Genomic DNA, 24,113 nt, shown 5'->3' with positions numbered 1-24,113 from the left:
AAGGGAAGAAAACTTCAGATATTTCCTTTTGCATTATGAAATTTAGTAATTTGAGTTTTCTCGCTCTTTCTCTTCATTCATGTGGCTAGGGGTTTATCAATTTTATGTTTTTCAAAGAACCAATTTATTCTTTTGTCAATTGTTTCAATTTCATTGATTTCAGCTCTCATTTTAATTATTTCCTGTCTTCTGCTTTTAGTGTTGATTTGTTCTTTGTCTAGGGCTTTGAGATGTAATGTTAGGTCATTTATTCATTTACTTTCTAGTCTTTTAATGAAAGAGCTCAGTGCAATGCACAATCCTCTTAGCACTGCCTTCCTAGTGTCCCAGAGGTTTTGATATGTTCCATCTCTATTCTCGTTCACCTCTATTTTTTATTTCATCTCTTATTTCTTCTGCTATCCATTCGTCTTTCAATATTATTTAGTTTCCAGGTGTTAAATTAGCTTCTTTTTTTTCAAATTTAATTCCATTATGATCTAATAGAATGCAGGGTATTATATCTATTTTTTGTATTTGCTAAGAGTTGCTCTGTAGCATAAAATATGGTCCATTTTAGAGAAGGATCCGTATGCTGCTGAGAAGAAAGTGTATTTGCTTATTGATGGGTAATATATTCTGTATATGTCTGTTAAGTCTAAATTATTGATTGATTTTTAGTTCTATAGTTTCTTTGTTTAATTTTTGTTCGCATATCTATAGAGTAGTGAGAGAGGTATGCTAAAGTCACCCAGTATTATTGTGTTGTGGTCTATTTGGTTCTTGAAATTGAGAAGGGTTTGTTTGATGTACATAGATGCTCCATTATTTGGGGCATAAATATTTATGATTGCTATGTCTTGTTGTTGTATTGAGCAGTATGAAATGTCCTTCTTTGTCCCTTCTGATTAACTTTGGATTGAAGTCCACTTTTTTTGACATGAGGATGGAAACCCCTGCTTATTTACAATGTCCATGTGAGTGATATGGTTTTTTTCCCATCCTTTCCCCTTGGGTCTGTGGATGTCTTTGCCTATTAGGTGAGTCTCTTGGAAATAGCATATTATTGGGTCTTGTTTTTTAATCCATTCTGCCAGTCTGTATCTTTTGATTGATGAGTTTAGGCCATTAATGTTCAAGGTTATTATTGATATATATTATGAAGTCCTGGTCATTTTATTTATTTCTGGTTTTTAATTTGAATTAGTTTCTCCTTTGATTGATTATTCCCTTAGTGTAGTTTATCCCTTTGCCGGTTTTCACTTTTTAAAAATTTTATCTTCATGCAATATTTTGTTGAGAATGCTCTATAGTGCAGGCTTTCTACTTGTGAATTCTTTTAACTTTTATTTGTCTTGGAATGTTTTTATTTCATCTTCAAATCTGAAGCTTAATTTTGCTGGGTATATTATTCTTGGCTTGCATCTATTTTCTTTCAGAATTTGATATATATTTTTCCAAGTCTGGATTGAGAGCTCAGCCATTATAATGTGCCTTGGTGGGGGCCTGATGTAATTTGGGGTCCTGTAAGCCTCTTGTATTGATTTTCCACTGAAATTTTTTCTGAGATTATATCTTTGAAAAGATCACACATTTCTTTGGTTTATATCTCTATGCCTCCATCTATCCTGATAAATCTTTAATTTCGTCTTTTCATGTTGTCCCATACTTCTTGGAAGTTCTGTTCATGATTTCTTAACATCTCATCTGCATGGTCAACTTTATTTTCAGGATTACATCTTTTATCTTCATTGCCTGAGACTCTGTCTTCCAAGTGGTCTAGTCTGATGCTGATGCTTTCCATTAAATTTTTAATTTGGTTTATTAATTCCTTATTTTGAGGATTTCTGCTTGATTTCTTTTTAGAATTCCCCATCTCTTTATTGAATTCACGTCTTTCACCTCCTGAATTTTATCTCTGATTTCACTCTTTACATTGTCCTTTACCTCACAGATCAGTTTACCTATGTACATTCTAAACTCCTTCTCTGACATTTCTTCCACTGTGGTGATTCTATTAGATTCTATTGTTGGTGCATCTGGGTTTGTTTGGGGCAATTTTTCCCTTGTCTTCTCAGGCTGTTTGTGTGTCTGCCCATCCAGCCATGTGGATCTGAGGCAGTACAGTTCCTACCCTATAGACGGAAGGTTTCTCACAACCTTGCCTTTAAGTGGGAGACAAATAATAACAGCAACCAGTGCAGACAATATGCAGCCTTAAACCAAATAGCTCCTCCTAAGACGTCCACCGTTTATCATCAGTAATTATGTTATCTTAAAAGATGGCCTATCAATGCAGCTTGGGCAGTTTTGCTCATTTGTAGCCGTGGTCACTCCCTGCCCATCCTCAACAATGTATTCAAATCCAAAGCCAGAGGTTACTCATTAAACACCAGAGATACCGCCCTGGGAAAACCATTATAAACTTCCTCTGTGGGAGGACTGAACTCTTAATGCAACACAGACCAACACCTCACGAAAATGGGCAATCATCATGTAAGTTTTTTTTCACTGATTTGGGGAATTAATCTGAATTTTGGTTAGCTGATGGAAGAATTTAGACTATGAGGTTATAGTAACAATTTCATGCTTTACCACTTTGATTACCTTTTATTGTGGGTGTTAGCAACAGCGTACCATGCTTTAAAAATGCCTTTGGAATATGTTTCTTCCCCATTGACTAAAAATTCCTCTTAGAGGGTGCTAAAGAGAAATGTTTAAAATAAGGCAGTAAACAGTGCCTTGCAGAGAGCAAATGGCTGAAGGTACATTTGTGAATGTATAATGAAAGCTGTTAGTTTGTGGCAAAGTTGTCCAAAACTTAATAGACTGTACATTTGGAGTTTTGTGGGAAAGATGGTTCATCCTGCAAGGATCAGTAGGCCAAGGCAAAAATGCTCCTGCAAGGCCATATCATTTGGATGGAAAGGTGAAACTATTCCAGCACTACCTTTAAAACAGCATCAAACATCCAAGTATTTGCAAATATCCACAGAATAGATTGAATATTTTACTTTTTCTTTTAAAATGCCTAGGCTTAGGCTTTGTGAATAGTGTGTCTATAACTTGCTAATGACTAAAAATGAACTAAAATATTACCACTTGGAACCAACTATGCACCAGACAAGTAAGAGTTGATTATTGACGTTTTACACTGAAATATGCCTATCTAAAACAATTCCAATGAGCAGTTTGATGAGGCTTTGTGCATCTACTGCAGCTTCTCACACCAAGTTGATACGTTGCATGTCTACCAGGAGGAAAAGGAATAACCTCCCAAATCTCCTGGAAACTCTGGCTTTGTTTTTAAGCTGTTTCCTTTACTAAAAGCATCTGAAAAGAGCACTCAGATGCTTACAATCCCACAGATATTTTCTACAGAGAGGCATTATTTTTTAAATCATCTGTAAATAGCATTTTCATACTAGCCAAAATTCTGAAGCTATCCACTCAGTGTATCTTTCACAGAAACTGAAAACCAGTTTTGAATGGCCTCTGCAGAATGCAGAGGACCTCAAGAACAACCCTTGGGCTCTTGCATTAGCATCTTTGGAGGACAATTTTGCCTTTGGAAAATCAACCCCGTGTGACAGACTTTGACAGTGGACCAGCATTTTTATCTATTTCTGTTTTGACTCCTCAGAGCCAGTCTTACTCCCTCTCAGAATGCAGTCAACAGTTGCCCAAAGGGGACACCCAACCCTCGGCAGCTGTGAAACCTGTCAGCCACCCACCAGGGACTGGAAACCCAGAGGCCCCAAAGCCCGTAAGCACTTTGTTTTGCCTCCCAATCATAGGATTCTTGTAGACCCAGTATTTCTCCCAATGACCTTTCCAATTAGAACCCTCCCACCCTGTTCCTCCAGGCTGAACAGCTCATCATCAGGCATAACTTCCAAGCTGGGGGATTTTCCGCTCGGAAATGTTTATTACAATATTTGCAGCTAATATAAAAAAAATGTAATCTGGGAGCTCAGTTTATGTTCCCAGCGGTGTCCCATTGACATCCCCCTAGAGTCTCCACTTAGGTCACTGTGACATCTCAGAAAGCATTAAGGAATATAACATGTGCATGAGGAATAAAAACACTCTAACAAAGTAAACGCAAACCCTTTCTAAAGGACAAGAAAGTCTCAGTCATGGCTTAACATAATTGCATTAGAAAGTTCCTTGAGTCTGTACAAACTCAAACTAGAATGCTAATTTTGAAGCAACCACAGAACCAAACAATTTACCAATTAATTCCTAGTGAAATATGAGTCAATGATGTTTAAATGTATATTACTGATTTTGTGTAATGAACAATATTATTTTATTAAATTAAATGGCTGTGCTTAATGTAAAACAGTCCTTGTTTCTATAAAATGGCTTCCTTTGAGTTTCAGCACGTCTTAAGTATGATGTGGTGTGACTTCCTAGTTCTATGAGGGTTTCTCGTACTGAGAAACTGTTATTTGTAATGCTCTCTCAATGCCACTGGACATTCTCTTGGCTCAAACGTGTGATTCTTATGTACATTCTCCTAGTTTTCTGTGTTCTTTAACTCCTGTGACAATTAAATAAAATTTGACATATATACAATTATAAATTCAAATGCAAATGCAGGCATTGAAATCATACGCCAATACTTTGTCATTCTGAAAGTATCTTTTACATTCATTTGTAAGTTGTTATGAGCATGGAATACACCAATTTAAAAGCCTCCTAGAAAAGTTTTAAATCTCAAGAATATGTCACAGACCCAGGTCCATAGATAACTATTTGACAAATATATTTTTTAAGTCAGCAGAATATTGGCCAGGAAGTACATTTTCCAAGGCACTGTGATCTAGAATCCTAGCCAGTTCTGAAACTGAAAATTATTTTTGCTTTGCACTTTCCTCATTTTATTTTTTGCCATCATGAATGATTTTTTTTTAAGCCAAAGACCTAGTGTTTGTGAGTAAACTATTTGGAGCAGCAATAATTAAAATACTGGGTTATTATCTGCAAAATCACACAATGTTCAAAGAGTGCTTGGCCTGATGGATATGTCCCTGTGCTCAGTGAGCTTCACAGAGAAATAATATCCAATAGGGGAGAAAATTGGCTTATGTTTAGCTTCAATTATTTTTGTGTGGGTTATTTTGAGGAGAATTATTATCTAGAGAACCAAGCTTGCCTTACCATGGGAGTGTAGCCATGGAATATGGGTAGAATGACAGGGAAGAAGCATAACTTAGGGAAGCCAATGAAAATGTGGAAATAATTGCAAACTCAAAAGGACAATGATTTCTGGGAAATCATTTGCAAGGCTGATGAGACTACAGGTTTGCAACTCAAAGTGTGGTCCCTGGAATAGTAGCAGCATCACATTGCCTGGGCACTTGCCAGAAGTGCAGAATCAGGCCTATCTCAACCTATTGAATCACAGCCTGCATTTTAACAAGATCTTTAAGAGCATCTTGTGCACATTAAAGTTTGGAAGCACTGGACCCAGGAGCAAGTTCTCCAAATTTGGCTGCATATTGGATTCACCTGGAGAGTTCTAAACACCACTGATGCCTGGGTTCTACTGCCAGAGAGTGTGAATTAATAGTTCTGGTGGTCTTCCTGAACATCAGGATTAGTAAGTTCTCCCCAAGAGGGTCTAACACGGTGCAGAGTTTAAGGAACACTGAAGAGGTACATAACACTGACCTTAGAGAAAAACTTTGCACACTGCTAACGAAAGCAGGTGTAATTGTGAGTGCCCACAAATGAAAATTGATTTGTAAATGTTATAACACCTGCTTAGTGATCTCCAAGGTGTTTGTGAACATGCCAAGCTAATTACTTGCTTTTGCCAATATTTAGCCAACATAAATATTGTCTAAAACGGAGAACAGTTTGGGGATAGTGGCAGGATGAACACCAGGCAAGTTTAGGTGAAGGTGGACCAGGGGCACAAGGGAGATGCATGCCAGGTGGGGAATAGGCCCTGATTCCTGAGAAAAGAAAGGAGATTCCTGGGGAAAGAAGGGAGACTCCAGAGGCAGATAAAAATGTAGAGCATTTGGAAGAAAAATAAGTATGGCTTTTAACCAAGAGTGTGCATTAAAATGTGATTCCCAAGCCCAGAAGAACCCCCAGCAAACCCCAAGCAGAAACCAATCTAGACCATGCAGTCTTTATTTGAAGAAAGTTTGTCCTTCAAAACACCACCATGGGTATAGGAGGACAAAAAAAGGACCTCTGATGTCAAAGTACCACATGCATACCTAAAACGCGCCTTCATTTAAAGACAATTCATTCACAATCTAGCTACGTTTCAAATGCAATTGCACAGTCCGAGCTTTTTGGGTTTCTTATGTATGGTAGCTAAAAAGCAGTCATTGTAAGAAGTGGCAAGAAGGCTGCCAAAGACAGATAAACAGGCAGAAGGAAGAACATGCAACTGAAACATTGACACAAGGATCCTAAAGCTGCAGGAGCCTGGGGTCACTTAGTGTAAGGCACAGAAAGCCGCACAGCCCCAGGGCACCTGCCGGCATCTCTGCTCTCAGCACAGCAAGGAGAACCAGAAATCCTAGTGATGATTGCCGCTGACATTCACAAATCAGTTCTCATTTGTGGGCATTCACAGTAACACCTGCTTTCCTTAGCAGTGTGCAGAGTTGTTCTCTAAGGTCAATGTGATGCTCCTCTTCAGTGTTCCTCCAACACAACTGGAGGTTTAAACAGAGCCTGCTGAGATGCTGATGATAACTGACATCTATTCAGTGCTTAATAGACTGTGAGCTGTTTTGAGGGCATGAACTCTGGTCCGTGCAGTTTGAAGGTTTTCACTATTTCAAGCAATACATGAATTACATCACTTCTGACAATCCTAAAAGGGCAGTACTGGTAGTATTACCTGTTAAATATGAGAAAGTGAGGCAAAGGGAGGTTGGGTAATTTGGACATCTAGTAAGAAGTAAAACTTGGATTGGGGTTTAGCAGAAGTTCTTTACACTGTGTTGGTTTCAATAAAGCCTCCTATTAAAACAACTAGAATCTTACCTTCTAGCAGGTAAACTAGGGAGCTGGGTTCCATCCTCAGAATGTTGGTTCAGCAGACACACTAAGGTGAGCCTGAGAATTTGCACGGGATGAGTTCCTCAGTGATGTTGATGCTACTGGTCCAGGTACCACACCTTGAGAACCACTGTTAGGCAACTAGAGAATCCCAGCCTCAGACAAGGGAATGAAAAGGCAGAGCTGGTTTTGGATGGACCATCTTAGGATCTGATGGAGGTTGGGAGATGAACAAGATGGGAGGCAAGCAGAGTACTTGGGGGGCAGTGATCCTGGAGAGGATTGAAGAGCCTCTTCCTCCCACCCGCCAACTAAAACAGTGGCAACGAAATTGAGAGAGGAGAAAGACTGGAATGTGAAGTAGACCTGACTTGCCAATGGATTGGGTATGGGAGGCCAGGGGAAATGAGGACAGCAGAATGACTGCTAGGAGTCTAGCCTTTGTACCCAGGTAGACTGGTACATCACAGGAATGGAGGGCAAGGTGAAGGCTTGCTAAGTGGGAGAGGAGGTTCAGTGTTGTGATCTGTTGAGTTTGAGATGTCTTGTCTGGGTATAAAGCCCAACGGATGCATGTTGAAATTCAAGAGAGAAGTCTGGGATTGAGGTAATTAGGGAAGTAAGAATTAAATTATTTTCTCTGTTCATTATTTAAACAACCAGTATGTGCTTGATTACAAGTAGCACAGTACCTGACCAACAGTGGCTTAAATGACAAGGTCATTTCATTGTCAGCCCTCACAGGAAGTCTGGAAGGAGGGTTCCCAGATTGCTTCAGCTCCTCAGTCACATCGTTAAGGACACATCATGTCTGCATTTTCATTCTGCCATCTGCCATGTGGCAGAATGCAAGATGGTGATCTCATGTGATAGAGTCACAAACAAGGAAGGGGATAGAGGGAAAGTGACCTTCTCCTCGGACTCCACTCCCCAGTCAGCAAGGAAAAGCTGAAAAGGTTCAAGCAGACAGTCCTTTCCACCTCCCTGGCCAGAACTGGTCAAACCTCCAACCCTAGACTGGCAAAGGGGAAAGCCGTGACCCAGGAGTTGTCCCTGGGCTGAGAAGATCATCTTGATCATCTTGTTCCCTCCTCCCCAACTCTCTCCCCCCATGTTGTCCACACTCTCTTCTGAAAATGAACTCTTGTTTTTGCTGTTCAAGGTGTGGGGGGTAAAAGGGGCTGGAGGGAGGGAAGCCTGGCCACAGATGGACCAAGTGCCACCTAGCTCCAGCTTAGTGACTTCAAGGAGGGGACAGCCATCCCTTGGTATCTGTGGAGGATTGGCTCCAGGGCCTCCACCCCCTCCATGCCAAATCCACAGGTGCTCAAGTTCCTTGTACACAATGGCATGGTATTTGCATGTGACACTTGGACATCCTCTTGTACACTTCCAGTCATTTCTAGATTAATGTCTACGTAACACCTAGTGCCACATAAACAGTTATACTCTACTGCCTCAGAAGTAATATAAAAAACATCTGCACATGTTTAGCACATATGCATCCTTTTTTTCCCAAATATTTTTGATTAGTGGTTAACTGAATCTGCAGAAGGAGAGTCCATGCAGAAGAAAAGGCTGGCTTTATCTTCTTTCTCTCAGTATCTACATATAAAATGTCAGAGGAGAATTCTGGTTGGTTCAGGTCATGTCCCTATTGCTTAGATGATCCCTGGTCAAGGTTGATTTTAGGTATTCTTGGGGGTGGGGACATTGCCATGTCATTACTGATTTCTTATAACAATTATTTTTATTAACATTACTTCTTCTCCCACAACTAATTCTAACCCTTGGGGAAGACAGAAAGGGAACAAAGCCTGGAATATCTGTAGGAAGGTGATGGGGCTTGGATATTTACAGTGAGTATGAGGAGAGAGAGAAATGTTAGAACAAATTTTAAAGAAAGAATGCATGGATTTGGATCCAATGCATATTTAAACTCTCTTACCAGGGGAAAGAATAACATTCATTGTTTTAATATTGATTGAGACAGGAATTTGCTCAAAGCAAATTTAGATATTTCACCTCATTTCCTTCTCTGCAAATCAGAACTTGTTCATACACAGTTGCTTATATCTCACTACACAGCACATTTGATACCATGAGGTCTTTTTCAGCCCCTGGTATTTTCTCTTTTCAATTCCATCCGCCCACTTATCAATGGTCCTTGAGGATCCCAGAGTATACTAGTCTCTTTTTTTTTTTCTGTAAATAATGAATCCCACGTTTATACTCTCCACTGAGTTGGCAAAAGAGAGCCCTTGGCACTCTAGGAAGGAAGTGGGCCATTCCTCTTTAATGAGAAACGTGCTTCATTTTCTATGACTCCCGAAGGCACAGCCTCTCACAGCTGAGGAATGGCCGCCATCTCTCCACAATCACCTTACCCTGAAGCACACTTTTGTCAGTGAAATACATCAGACACAGCATATCTGGAAGTTAAACACTCTTCAGAGGTCTCTCATTCCCAAAACAATCTATGACAGTCTCAAAGCAGACTGTCATTTTCCCCTGGACACAAATCTTGTTTCTAGATAACGAATGTTATTCTACCTCAAGCAGAAGTTTCAAGTTCTCCAGCTGAACCCAGCACAAAAGGGCCCTCAAAGGACTCAAATGAGAGCTGTTACATGGCCATGACATCCTTACAGAGAGGCTGGGATGCTCTCAGCAGTCATGACGCAGACTTAGAAATGGGAGGTGGTGACAGGCTTCTCGCTTTGGTCTCATCTCAACTCACATTCTTCCTCCTAGTTGCCTTATCCTGCTCCTACTCATCTTTCAGATTTGTCCTCTGGGTTACTTTACAAAAAATTAAAGAGAGACATCGTGGTCCACTTCTGATCTGCCTTCTTGTGTAACCACAGCAATTCTCTCTGGGTGACTGGAAGCCTTGCCCTTAACAGTACCCATGGGCCACTGGAAGCTCGGCCTCCTCGACATCTTTTAAAGTAACATGTGGACAGAATTGAGGCAACCATTAGGCCAGGGTTATAGACCTTTGGCACATAGGACCTCGGCACCATTGGCATCTGGGCCTGGATAATTCTTTGTAGTGAGGGGACAGTCTTGGCATAGGTTGTCTAGCAAAATCCTTGGCTTTTGTCATTAGGTATAATAGTAGCAATCCCAACACCATTTGTGACAAGCAAAAATGTCTCCAGATATTGTCAACTGTGCCCTAGGAGGAAAAATTGCTCCTGGTTGATTGAGAGCCACTGCATTAGACCCAGACCTGAGATAAGCAAGGCAGAGGGGCAGAGGTGTCTCCATCATGTCTGTACCTCCCTGGGTCTCCGCCAGCAGCACACATTCCACCCTTGAGGCCCTGGAACTCCCTCACCCTGATGCCCTCTCTTGTCTCCGGGGGAAGCCAACTGCTGCTGGAGGTTGGCTCTTGTTCTCCCGTTAAGGAAGCAGCAGCTGAGGTAGCAGCGTTTCTCCCAAAGGCTGTCAGCCCACACTAGTGTCTGATGGCCAGGGCATTAGGAAGACTTCCTTTGGGAACACTGGGGAACCCGACTCCTGGGCTTCGAGCTGAGGGTTTCCCACCTAGATGAGCAGTGCTGGCCTGAAACACTCCGGCCTTGATCTGCTCAGCTCTCCTCTGCTTGGGAGTTGCTCCCAAAAGGCTGCCCCACTTGGTGTCCCCATACCAGAGTTCAGTGCACTGCAGGCTTGTTATGTGGCTTGCCCTTCTGAGTCCCTCACCATGACCTGCAGGAACAATGGTGTCACCACATTGAGGCACTAGAGGTTAAAGAACCCTTAAGGTCAGATTTCCTTGCTCCTGCCCAATTCCACAGTCAGCTTTGATAGGTAAAAATTACATCAACATCTATCACCCAGACAGTATATAGCCCAGGGATGCTGATCTTTCTGGGAAATTTACCTAACTGTACAAATATTCATCCAAAAGTACTAAAATGCCAGTGAAAAGCAATCCCAAGGGTAGAAGAAAGGTGTTCCTCCTGCCTGCCTGCCTGCCTGCCTGCCCACCTGCCTGCCTTCATTTCAGTCCTAGGTGTTAAATTCTGGTGTTGATGCATGTTTGGCAAGTGCTCTACCGCTGAGCTACAACCACTGTCCTTTTTATCTTTTTTAAAAATTTTGAGACAGACTCTTACTAAGATGATGAGGCTGACTGCAGACTTGGAGTCCTCCTGCCTCAGCCTCCTGAGTAACTGGGATTACAGGTGTGCACCACCACACCCAGCTGAGAAAGGTCTTTTTTTTTTTTTTTTTAATCTAACAAGTTTCCCTCATTTTCTAAAACACATAGTCAACATATGTAAGTCATACTAGGTTCTGATCACATGGATGTTTTCCTACTTTCGGCCTTATTTATTAATATTCCTACCCATGTCAAGTGACAATCAAACTCTTAATAGTTGAATGTGTCACTTTAAAACTGCCTTTCTAAAGAAGGGATTGATGGCAATGAACAACTCTAGAACATTCCCAGCACCCTTCTGATGGGGCAGAGCTCAGGCTTCCTGACACACTTTCCTAGCTCTCTGAACCATGCTCAAGATCAATAAACTTCTAATGGATAAAAGTGGGAAGGGGATCTAAGAACAGGGAGAGCTTTGCTCTTAGTTGAAGTGATTGTGGAGAATCCTAATAAAAATAGAGCAATAACCATGTCATGAAATACAAAATATTCTTATTAATACAAACTACTTATATATACCCAACAGAGTATACTTAAAAAATTTTTGGTAAATTTTTTTGGTGGTTTTACTTTTTGCTCATACAAACATTTAAGTGGGTTTTGATTTAAAACAAGACCAATAACAAAAAAGCAAGACTTTTCACCATATTTTTGTCCTAAGGAACCATACCCAAGAAACAATCAACTTAATGAAAACAATATGTTACTAATGACCCAAGAGTCGTGTTTAAAATGTGAATGGCCCCTTGATTCTGCTTCAAAATGCACATTAGTCTCTACTAACCATGCCTGTGGAAATGTCACCAGTATATTTTTTGGCTCTGAATTCTGCGAACTTTAATTAATAGAACTAATTGTTCTATTAATTATTGTCTTTTACAATATTTTATTTACACTAGTGAGCTTCAAAGTCCAAATGAATAACCAGTCAGAGGCAAAAGAACATTGTCCTGACGTTGTGGGAGACTCACATAGAGATACAAGACTCCAGGGTTATCAGCAGGAAGCAGTGTTTACTAATGCCAGCTCTGGCTCAGCGGATTCTTATCCAAATGCTGAAACTTCAGCATGGAGGAGCATAGCCTTATATACTTTTGCTAGTTTTCATTTACATATTAGTTCTTTGTCTCCCTTATAAAATAATCCACATTATCTGGTTGGGCATTCTATGTCTAAACTACAAAGTGGCAACAATGTTACAACAGAATTGTAGAAGGCTCCTGTTGATAGATGGCACCACCTTATTTTTTTCTTTGTTCTGAAAAAAATCTCTGCCCCAGGAGAGACAGGAGTTAGGTTTTTCCATAAACAGGTATTTTATTTTTAAAGCAAGTAGGTGACCCAGTGCAGCTGACTTAATAACCAGACTTCTGCAAAATGAGGGGATTAGATAGATTCAATGTTTCCCGAATTTCAGACTTAAGCCTGACCTCCATGATTTTTTGCCAAATATATGCATCATCCATTCTACTAATTGTTCTATTAATTATTGTCTTTTAATCCCCTCATTTTTTACCTACATCAATTTACATTAAAAGTTAAGTTTATATTAGCACCATAAATGGGGAACTAGTGACTGTTCATACCAAAGTGCATGAGTAAAGGAAAGCAAAGGAAATGTTGGCAAATTTCGTGTTGCCACCTAAAGGCTCAGATCCTATCACTTGTTCTTTGACTTAAAAACAACAACAAAAACTGTTCAGTTGTTTGCATGGGATATAGCAGAAGATGACAGAATAAAATTTAGGCCTTGTGGGTCACACAGCCACTACTACAAATACTCGACTCTGCCATTATTGTATGGAAGTAGCCACAGATCACATATAAATGAATAAGTTGGCTGTTTCCCAATAAAGCTTTATTTTAAAAAAATGACAAGCTGATACAATTTACCATTCTGTAGGTGAGAAGAGTGAGAGATGCTGCTATTGCCAGGCAAAGATGTAATGAGAAGAACTGAAAGTGAGTTTAAAAGGAATTCCTTTTTCCAGGCAGCCCATAGGCTTTAATGCCTTCAGGGTTCCATGTCACCTATTTGAAAAACCTGAGTTGAATTTCCACCATAAGATCCTATTACATGCCTCTTCTCTTTATCTAGCATCTTAGAAAAGTCTTACCTGTGTAAACCCTCAGTACATTTTTATCTTTTACCTTCATTGGGACGTCAACAGAGAAAGTTCCCAGAGGGTTTTGTTAGACCAATGGCTCTCAGTACTACCTATATGTTAAAACAGTCTAGAGAGTTTTTTCAATGCCCCTTGTATATTCCTCAGAGATCCTGACTCAATAGGACCAGGTTGGGACTCAGCTATCTGTATATTTTAAAGCATCCAAAATGATTCTTATGTGCAACCAGAACTAAAAAGATACTAATCTCTCTGTTGGCCAGGTCATTTTTCCAGGAGTGCATTCTTCCCTCCATATGTCATTAATTCTAAGAGCCCCAAGTTCTAAACCTGTTGCTCCTCCAGGTGGGGTCTGACTGACCCCTTTCTGGCACTCTGGCTAAAGTGACTGCTTCCTTTCAGTCTCTCCTCTTCATCATCCTAGACAGCTTGACCTTATTCCAAGCTCAAGATGTCTTGCTAGATACATTTTCCCTCCCCTTTCTCTGCCCCCAACTGTTGCCTCTGACCCCATGGCAAGATGCAAAGGCAAAGTAGGCAGTGTATCTGTGATATACAAAGGAAGACGATGCATCCTCTCCTGGGAGGAAAGAGAGATGGCTTGCACTCGCAGAGAAGAGTTCCTCGCCCATCCAATCTCATATGCTTGGACTGACCGGATGGAGCTCAGCTGTCCTCCATCAATGCATAAACACTGACCCTGGGTCTACAATGTGCCAGGCACTGTGTTAGGACTAGGACTGAGAAAATGAAAGTGACATGAATCTTGCTCCAAGAGGGTTATGGTCCAGCGAGAGAGAGACTAGTGAATGAAGATAATAACGTATCTTAAGGGAGTCAGATAGAAATCCCTGGAGAAGAATGTAAGCACCAAAGAGAAAGGCATGCTAGACATTGCCTCGCATCAGCTCTCTGGGGAGAAAACAAAAACTAATTGGTGGTCTTTGCCAATTTCTGTGGTATAAATACTGCCACCATGGCTGATCTCAAATCAACAACATGATCACACTGAACCCAGAATTTGGAAGGGCTGTGCAGAATTGGTTCTTATGCTCTTGCAAAGTCAGCTCCAGGTAGGCGGGTGAACCATTCCGGTTTACCTAGAACTGTCCCCAATTTTGGCACAGAAACTCCCACATTCCAGAAAACTCCTCGGGCTTATCTACCAAATAGTTCATCCATTCACTCGGCACTCCGTTAACAGAAAGTCCTCAGTTCTTCCCAAGGGGCTCAGGAAGCATTTCAGAATGGAGGAGAGCCTTCAACGCATTTCCCCCACGTAAATACACCTCCCCACACTTGCCCAGGAAATCAGTGCAGACCAAGTATTTAAAACATGGAAGGGCATGGGGCTCCAGGCACAGATTCTGTCATTTAAGTGACAATTTACATATTAAAATATTTGGCAATTTATCAGGCTAGAAATCAGTCCCCCAAAGGAAGTAAGAAACCGTGACCATCCTGTTGGCCTTACGCCACTTCAGTCTTGGAAATGCTTCTGCTAAAGTTCCACCCCTGGTGTACCTGGAACATGGTAGTACTCTAGCTAGGATCCCTCCCTTACTCTAAGGGTAAAGTGTTTCAAGCAAAGGGGAACTGGCAAGTTTAGCATGAAATAGCTCTAAGGACATTTCCTCCTGCTCCTCCTCCATCTCTCCATCTCATCCTCCTCGCTCTGCCCTTCTTCTCCTCTTGTGAGCCTATGGAAAAGCAGAAAACCCGTTCCTCCCCAATCAGCTGTGGGTCATCACAATGAAAACTCCCTGCTCAGCACTCCCTGGTCACCATATTTAATTTTCTGAAGACTCTGCCGGGTAGGGTAGGTATTAGTCCCAGTATACTCATGAGAAGCAGAATATAATATTCCATTTAAACTAGAAGGAATCTCGGGAGCAGAATTTGACAATTGTGCGTGTCCGGCATACAGTCTGTCCATGGAGGATGACTGTCCATTTTGCCTTGAAAATGGTGGGAACAAGCTTCATTTTTCATTTTGTTTTCCATTTGCTCATCAGCAGAAACATCCCAAAGTTATACAAGAGGTTCTTGTCTTCCCTAGCCAGTGGACAAGTTTCAAGTCTCAACCGATGTTTCTGTAAAAGGCCAGCTTTCTAAGAGTTATGCTGAGCTTTTCTATTATTCAATTTAATAAGAGGTTGATGAGAAGTCAGTAATAGGGTTTCTGGATCCAAGCTGTGTGGACAGGACTCCCCATTTCACCACTTATTGGCCACAGGACCTTGGGCAAGTTATCAATCTCACCGTGTCTTGATCTTCTTATCTGCACAATCGCAGGTTATAATACATACTTCATAGGGTTGTTGTGAGGGTTAAATGAATTATTAAACATAAATTGTCTAGACTGGTGCCTGGTATATAATAAGTGTTCTATAGCTTGTTGTCATTCATAATTTTAAGGTTTTTTTCCCCCATGAATCTCTTTTAGACTCTTAGCCCCTGTCATTACTTAAGTACAAAGTGATTTCCAATTTAAGGCAAAATTCTATGATCAGTCATTTTGAGTTTATTGTGGTTTTGAAGTCACCACATGAAGCACTGTGGAAGGGGCTCATTTACCAGAAACAGGAGAAGACAGAGGAAGTCATTGACAATGACACTGAGCACTCCCTGTGCCAAGCACTTGGCCACGTACTCTGAATACTCCTCGTGACAACACCTGAGAGGTAGACGTTACTATCCCCACCTTCCAGATGGCAAAACAGACTAAGAAAAGATAAGAGGGAAAGATTAGCTCTATTCCTGGTCAAAGGTAGATATTCCTGAGGCAGGAGGGGGGAACACATGTGATATCAAAGAAGTCCCTTTGAGGGACCTCCATGTCCCCAACTCTGTACTGTCCCCAAACTCTATACAAAGCAAGTTTATAATGGGATATTATTCAGCCTTAAAACAGATAGAAATCCTGCCACTGGTGTCCGTCTAGATGAACCTGGAGGACACCATGCTCAATAAAACGAGCCAGTCACAGAAGGACAAACTTCGTGAGTCCTCTGACATGAGGAGCCTAAAAGAGCCAAACTCACACGAGCAGCCAGAGTTGACCAGGAACCAAGGGGAGGAGAAAAGTGGGGTTGTTCAGTTGATATAGCTGTTTAGTTACAGTTACGCTAGATGAATTTATTCTAGAAAACTCTGAACAACATGTTGTCTCTGGCCAAGGACACTACTGTGTCCTTAAAAAGGTTTTGTGAACAGGGTAGATCTCATGGTGAGTGCTCTCCCCACACACAATATACAAAGGGACACATAGAAACTTTGGAAGGTAATGGGTGTCTATTATCTTGATTGTGGTGATGGTTTTGTGGGTAGATGCATTTATCCAAATGGATCAAATTGTATACACTAAATGTATGCTGTTTGTTGTATACTAAGTTTATCTTAATAAAGTAGTTTAGATATTTTTCATGAATTTTGTTTCAAAAAAAATCTATCAAGGCAGTTTTGGCAGAATTGTCAACATTGGCTGGCGCTGCCATGACCAAACAAACAGTGCCATGGTCACGGGTAGCACTGAGGAGAATTCGGGCACCTCAAAGCCTGCCCCAGCAAAACCTCCACCTGCCTCCTCTTTGCTCCTGCTTGGTAGATGCTGCCTGGTTCTAATCCTGGCCTTTCTTTAATCTCCTTGGCCTCCTCCTGTTTCATGTCAGCTCCAACAGCAGCTTTCTGTAGATCAGTGTACAGCAAGCACTATGCCCTCTGCTCCCCAGCGCTTCCTAAGAGCCCTCTTGGCTCAGAGTCTGGATACCAGGCAACCACTTTCAAATATTTACTGAGCAGAGTACAGCACGTCAGGACTTCTGAGGAACTGCACTGGAAATATTAGACAATCCAAGTGCCACTCCCCTTATACTTTTCATCATCCTTCAGAGTTTACAAATGACCCTTACATCCTTATGTCACTAGGCATCAAACTCCCTACGTGCCACCAACTGAGTGCTCGCTGTAATCCAGCACGGTGCTACTCCAGCCCCAACACGACCGCATTAAACATCACACTCCAACAGGAGCAGGTGGGTCTCTACCTTAAAAATGAGACAACTAAGGCTCAGAGAGATGGGTCAGCCCGCCAGGGTCATCACCCAGCAAGGACCAAAGCATAGTTGAACACAGTAGATGGGACCCTCTGGTCTATGCAGTATAGACCAATGTCACCTTCAGATTTAAGGCAAAATTGTTTGCAGCACAATAGTAAGCACAGTAAGCACACGGGCATGCGAGCACGTGGACACCAGAAGTATCATGCTGGGGTCCCTCCCAGCCATCTCCTTCTCTCACCTCCACCCCTCCCTTTTTTACTTTTTGCTTGCCTAACTCCTACTTATCTTTCAAGTACCAGGGCAAATGTCACCTCCCCCACAAAAATTCCTTTCTTGTCTCAGTTATTTGTACCCAAAGTTCTTGCTTTATCACAATGCAATCATTATTTCTCTACTTATCTGTTTATTTCCCAAGGACAAGGACTGTGCTTCTGGATTGTTGTGTCCCCATCACTTAAGATAGTGCTTGGTGAACAATAGCTCTTCAATACCTGTTTGTGAAGAAAGAGAAGAGGCTAGAGAAACAATAAGAGGGAGGAGGGAAAGGAGGAAGGAGGAGAAGAAAGACAGGGCAAGGAAGAATTCAGAGCAGCATTTAATTTGCTTGCAACATATTTTTCAATGAATTCTTATGTCATTCATGAGCTACTGTATTCTTAGTGTCCAATCTCGATGCCATCCAAATAGAAAATCAAGACATGAGGATTGACAGACATGAGTGCCCTTAAAGCTATGTCCTAGACAATCTTTGCTATCATATAATACAGAGAGAAACCAATATAGAAACCATTGCTCTCAGCCAACTCCGTGAACTTCATCCCCAGAGTTTGCTGCAACCTGGAAGAAGATTTTTCTAGAATGTCCCACTTCATAAATGATAAGACTTCCTTGCCCTGGTAATTGGACTGGGACAGAAGGCCTTGATTGGGTGTCTATCTTGCATTCTGGCCCTCTGGCCGGGGATATCAGGGACTTGGTCCAAGGGTCTACTTTCCTCTGGGGCACCCATTATACTGCAGCAGGGACCTCTGGGTAATTTCACAGAGCAGGTGTTTCAGCATTCTTTCTCCCCCAGGTGACACTGCTCCCTAGGATCATTGCATCTCAATTTATTTTCTGTGTGTCCTTCCTCGAGAACAATGGGTCACTCTCTTGTTTTAGGTATAAGCACAGAGACTCAGAAAATGGCATGTATACTACCTTCTAGAAGGAAGAAACTCCAAGACAGAAAGTCCCAGCTGTACAAACAGGGGCGGTGCCTCTGGTAGGGCAGACAGTACTAACTTCCATTTCCAGTTATTCTGGGATGACTGGCAAGCACCTCCCCAGGATTGTAGCCCAGCAAATTTCAGAGCCCTGTGAGGTGTGAATTCTCACACTTGTTGAGTAAAACAGCTAAGGACGTGTGGTGTTGGGGCTTCATCCCAGGCCAAAGACTCCACAGCCAGAATTTTTAACCTCTTTACTGCCCTGGTGCAATATGAGAGAAAAAATATGGGTGAGAGAAAAAATGGACCTGTAGGGTGCCCTTACAAGATAAAACTTCTCAAGCAAAATGTGTTTAAAAGAGTCCAGAAAATTCATTGCTGATCTGCCATCATACATTTATTAAGCACAGGCTCTGCTAGGATTCTTTTTAGATGTTTGGCATGAATGACTTCATATAAATTCTCACAAGAGCCTTATGAGGCAGGCACTATTATCCCCATTTACCAAAGTTTGATAACTTATCCAAGGTCACACAGCTAATAAGTAGTCATGCTGGGATTCAGATTCAGCCTGACTCAAAAGCCTTTTTCTGAAATTTGACTTCTGTATCTTCAGTGTTCACCTAATATAAACTATGATATGATATTGTTTGGGGTGTTGTGAGATATAGAAAAATAAAGAGAGAGAGAGAGAGAGAGAGAGAGAGAGAGAGAGAGAGAGAAACAAGTTTGGAACATATCTAGATAGCTTCCAAACTTCTTGAATCAAAATGTGCAGAATTAGGGGCTGGGATTGTAGCTCAGCGGTAGAGTGCTCACCTCGCACATGCAAGATCCTGGGTTCGATCCTCTGCTCCACATTAAAAAAAAAAATAAGTGAAATAAAGGTACTGTGTCCAATTACAACTAAAAAATAATATTTAAAAAATGTGCAAAATTAAACATCTATCTATATATAATATATATATGTGTGTGTGTGTCTGAATATATATCCTTATATATCTATATATCTTTCAAACTTCTCAAATTAAAATGTATTTTATTGAAACCTGCATAAATATCACTTTATGAAGTTTTGTAAATATTATTATAAGACAAAAAGCCATAAGGTGGCCCAAAGAACCAGGGAAGGACTAACACTTACACAGCTCCCCATGAACCTGGCTCTTGCAATGTTTTTCCATGTTAAGCCTCAACCCTTGAAAAGTGGACTCTAAACCCCTTTTACTGATGAGGAAATGGTGGCCTGCAGGTTAATGACCCAGGTTTCCATGGTCGCTAAGGGACAGAACCACATTCAAAGCACAATTCCTAGAGGCTCCAAGCCCAGACTTTCATAACCATCGTTATTGGCATCTAATTTCTTGCGCCGTCACTGTTTCCTGAGTGTCCGTGCAAATGATGTTAAAAATCAAACAAAACACAACAAGGCCTGTAGCTCTGCCTCCACAGGCTTGAAGATGGAAGGCAAGAGGAGTCTCCCCGCCTCAGGAAGCACTTGACCAGGTGCTAGTCTCCAGCGGGTCCATTCTGGACCTGACTCAAATTCCCACTCCGTGTGGAAGTTCTGCTCAGTGGCTTCAGGTTTCAAATTAAATCTCCTGCTGGGCAAGCTGGCCTGAGGCCCCAGAGCCAGCTGCCTGCCCTTCCAACAATGGACAATGGGGTGGAATGCAGCCCTAGACATCCAGAGAAGTGCTTTCCCAGCTCCCCTGAAGGAGCCACAGCACACCCTGGCCAGGACACTGGCATCCCTCATGAATGCGACCATTGTTGAGGCAGCCGCAGATGCACAGAGGGGAAGATTCCAGGCAGCTCTCTCTCTGTGTCGCTCATTTTTAAATCATCACATCACATGGTTCCTTGGCTCCAACACCACGTATCCTGCTGTTACAAGGAACAAGACTGTGTTCTCTTCTCCAGTGGATTAGGAAGGACGACCAACATGACTAACAGTGGTTCCTACAAGGAGCCAGGGGCCAGTGACCTCAGTCTGCCCTGCTGCTGGCAGTACCTCTGACATAGACTGCTACCTGCCATTATTGCCAAGCAAAAAAGATCTAAGTCTCAGCAGCATGTCCATTCCTAGCACATGGATCAGCACCTGTCCACTGCACCCCCCAAGCCAAAGGTCACGGACTAACCTTTAACCTTGGATTAGCAAACTAGACAAGTTCAAAGGGTCCTTTTCCCATCTCTCAGCTCCTATAGTTCTATGATATTTGGATCATGGGACAATCTTGCTAAAACAGGAAGGGGATGAGGGCCAGGAATGTCATTTTATATCTGCCAGAATCAGAAAGTCCTGGTTTGGCCCTGGCTCCAACCCAGCCATTGCTTGGCCAGGGGATCTCGGACAAGCCTGCACTTGGCTGCTACAAACTCACACAGCTTCTTTGTACAAAGAGGAAAAGGTGCCCCTGAGTGGGGAAGCAGCCCTGCCAGCTCTGGTTGGCAGGTGTGACCCCAGCCCTCAGTGGGTGCCCTCAGGAGGGCATAACCTGCACAGCCAGTTGCAGAGCCTGTGTGTTTCCATTTATCAGTGAAGTGGGACTGATAGCCAGTGTCCCACCACATTCTCTGCCCTGAGGAGACTAGCAGGACCCCCAGAACAGTTAGTGAGTTAGTCTGTTAGTAGGTTTCTGGTTCAGGTCTGCCTTCCTTCTGGAGCCCTCCAAGATACTTCCAATGAAAAGCAAAGACCCCCACACACTCAGTTCTGAGATTCCACTCTCTCTAGAATTTGATGGAAAAGCCGGGTGGGCCGCTTAGATGCACAGCCTGTACAGTCTCCGAGAGCCCTGTGCTCAGAAGGGCCTTGTGTTGGGTTTAATGCTGTGGTATCACTGTGTTAAAATTCCTTAATTTCTGAGCAAGGGACCCTGCACTTTCACTCTTCACTGAGCTCTGCAAATTATGTAGCTGGCCTTGCCAGCAAACCTTCAGAGACACCACATAGCTTTCCACACCCCACAAAAGTTTTGGATAAGGAAAATGGGATATGTCACCCCTCTGCCTAAGCACAAAGACCTTTGACATAACTGGAATGTGAGAGGGTGGTGGCCTGGTAGAGAATGTGCTTCAGCTGGTCAACTAAGCTGGATAAAATTCTGCCTCCTGCAAGGCTTCAGACAAAACCCTCACCCATCTGAGCCCAGGTCTCCTTACCTCTAAGGTGGCCCACTCATGCTTTCTCTTCCCTGTGAGTGATGAAAAAAGTCTAGAAAAGACCTGGCACAGGGCAGGTGTTCAAAAAAATTGTCAGATCCCCTCCCAGGTTGTTTCAGGAATAGATACCTCAAGATGGATAGGCCCTTGTGTTCCAAAAGGCACTGAGATGATTGCTGGCCCTGGAGAATCAGGAGCCCATGATTCTCCATTAACCAAGACCTCCTCCAGACCATGTCTATTAGGACACTTGGGTTGCCAGGGCAGAAATCCAACTCATATTAACTTAGCCAAAGGGGAAGTTTGTTAGTTAATGAGGCTGGGAAGTACAGGAAACAGGCACTGCTGCATCTGAGGATGTCATTCCCTTTCTGTTTCTCCTTCTCTCTCCCTCCTGCCCTCTCCACCCCTTTATGTTGTGGACAAGATGGCTGCCAACAGCCCTAGATGCACAGTTTCTTGAGCCCAGTGGGGAGCACATATCTCTTTCATTATACTAGCCAAGGGAGAGACTCATGGATACTGTGTGGATAATATCTCCACTCCTAAACCAATCACAACTGCCAGAGTGACAGGGCAGGTGCCCACAACGGTGACGGAGGCTGGACCCCGGGGTTCCAGTCTCATGACTCTGTGAGATCACATAAATGGGGGAAGGGGAATTCCCCAAAGGAAAGCTGATGTCAGGCAGATAAATGCAACATATGCTCTATGTGGTTTACCATCGCTGCCTCTAGGAGTCAAAGGACATGACAGGAGGGGAGACCAGCAGGGGAGGTTCAGGAACTAGCACTTAAACCAGCGTTTGCTGAAGGACGGGAAATACAGGCACATGTGCTGCCTCACAGAGGAAAGGGAGGCAAGGAACTGAGAAAACTCTGGATGTGCTCAAGGTCACTAGCTGCATAACTGCAATTAGCCTCACATCTTTAAATTTTTAATAGCAATATGTATATTTTTATAGTTATTTTCTACTTCTGCAAGCAACACTGGTTTTCCAGCTTAGTGCTAATAAAAGTCTCTTTTTAAAAATTAACTTTAAGTAAAAACAAAGTAGGTCTGTTGAAAGAAAAATAATAAATAATAATGATATCGACATAGTAACTGTGGATACATTAGTACATGTATTAAACCAAAGGCTGAAGTATGGTACACGGCTCGGCATATAAACAGGACTTTTTTCTCCCCAAAGAGCACTAAAACCCCAAAACTATGTTCTTATTTGTTCTCATAATATACCACTGACAAATGTATGTACCTCATTGTGTGGATGGTAGGGATCCAAATGAATCTGTAGTAAGATCCTAGAATTCATAGCTTCTGGCAGGCAAAACCTATTCCCTAGATAGACTTGTGTCTCGTGACAAAGCAGAGAACCAACACTCCAGGACATTGGCCCACTGTATTAGTCCCTATTTCAGAGACAGACACACAAAGAAGGGGTTGATATGAAAATTGCTTTTCACAAAATTGGCCAAGACTATTGTCCTTGAGAACAGAAGGGTCTATTCTTCAATGGTCACCAAAGCCAGCTGGCTCCGCAGAGTACCAGCTCTCTCTCCAGGGCCAGAGCCCCCCCTCTGATTTCCACACCACCCACGTGAAACGTGGCAGCTGGTCTCTTGCTCAGATGACGGCTTGGTCCTCCAGTTAGCTACTCATTTCAGGCAGAGAAAATTTAAATGACCCTATTATCCACTCACCTTTCGAATTATTTTCTCCAGGCCAAAGAGAGAAGTCATCAGGGTTTTGATGTGGATCGAGATGCCAAAACGCTGTATAAAGCCTGCAAAGGAATGGGTATGAAAATACATTTTTGTCTGCTAATTTATTTCAGAAATTGATTAAACTCAATCTCATAATCAACTTTCCCACGATGATGAGAAAATGACCTACTTATCTTATGTGTTCCAAGTTAATTCAAGTTGATCATTTCTAATGATCTCTTTATTCAAATTCCCAAAGATATAATCAGATCCTATAACTTTCCAGGATTCTATATAATGGGCAGAAGGTGGATATTGGGACAGTAACTTTCAGCTTGAGGTGAGAGAAGGTCCATAAGAAGTGTAGTTCTTGCAGTCCTAATGTCATCTAAATCCCTCTGACTCCTTTGGCCCCATTGAGTAGGGAAACCATGTCTTCTCATGGCTTCAGCCCACACAGCTGTGGGATCTTCTCCTGCAGCCTGAGAGAAGAAGACAGGAGAAATGGATAGGAGAGAAGGGTCAAGGGCAGGGTTAATTAAATTTCCTAGATCATCTTTTTTACATTTAATGGGAAATTTAAAAATTTTTAGACACTTTACACACAAAATCTCATTAAGTTATCCTCATTAAAAAAATCCATTTTTCAGAGGAGG

General features: G+C 42.2%; 1 protein-coding gene across 2 annotated transcripts in view; it reads left to right on the top strand.

Annotated features, from left to right (window-relative positions):
* Nucleotides 1-2,358: 2,358 nt before the first annotated feature.
* The window catches only part of Anxa13 (annexin A13), a 53,124-nt gene continuing 31,369 nt past the window's right edge, over nucleotides 2,359-24,113 (top strand). Inside the window, exons 1-3 of one of the 2 annotated variants that reach the window (XM_015486438.2) lie at nucleotides 2,359-2,475; nucleotides 3,623-3,745; nucleotides 23,476-23,551. In XM_015486438.2, the coding sequence (XP_015341924.1) occupies nucleotides 2,461-2,475; nucleotides 3,623-3,745; nucleotides 23,476-23,551 (214 nt within the window). In that variant the 5' untranslated portion in view covers nucleotides 2,359-2,460. The remainder of the gene's footprint in view (nucleotides 2,476-3,622; nucleotides 3,746-23,475; nucleotides 23,552-24,113) is intronic. The other variant, XM_015486439.2, reaches the window with a different exon arrangement.

This window comes from Marmota marmota, unplaced genomic scaffold (genome assembly GCF_001458135.2).
Source record: "Marmota marmota marmota unplaced genomic scaffold, marMar, whole genome shotgun sequence".
NCBI lineage: Eukaryota > Metazoa > Chordata > Mammalia > Rodentia > Sciuridae > Marmota > Marmota marmota.
This window is presented reverse-complemented; position numbering and strand designations above follow the sequence as displayed.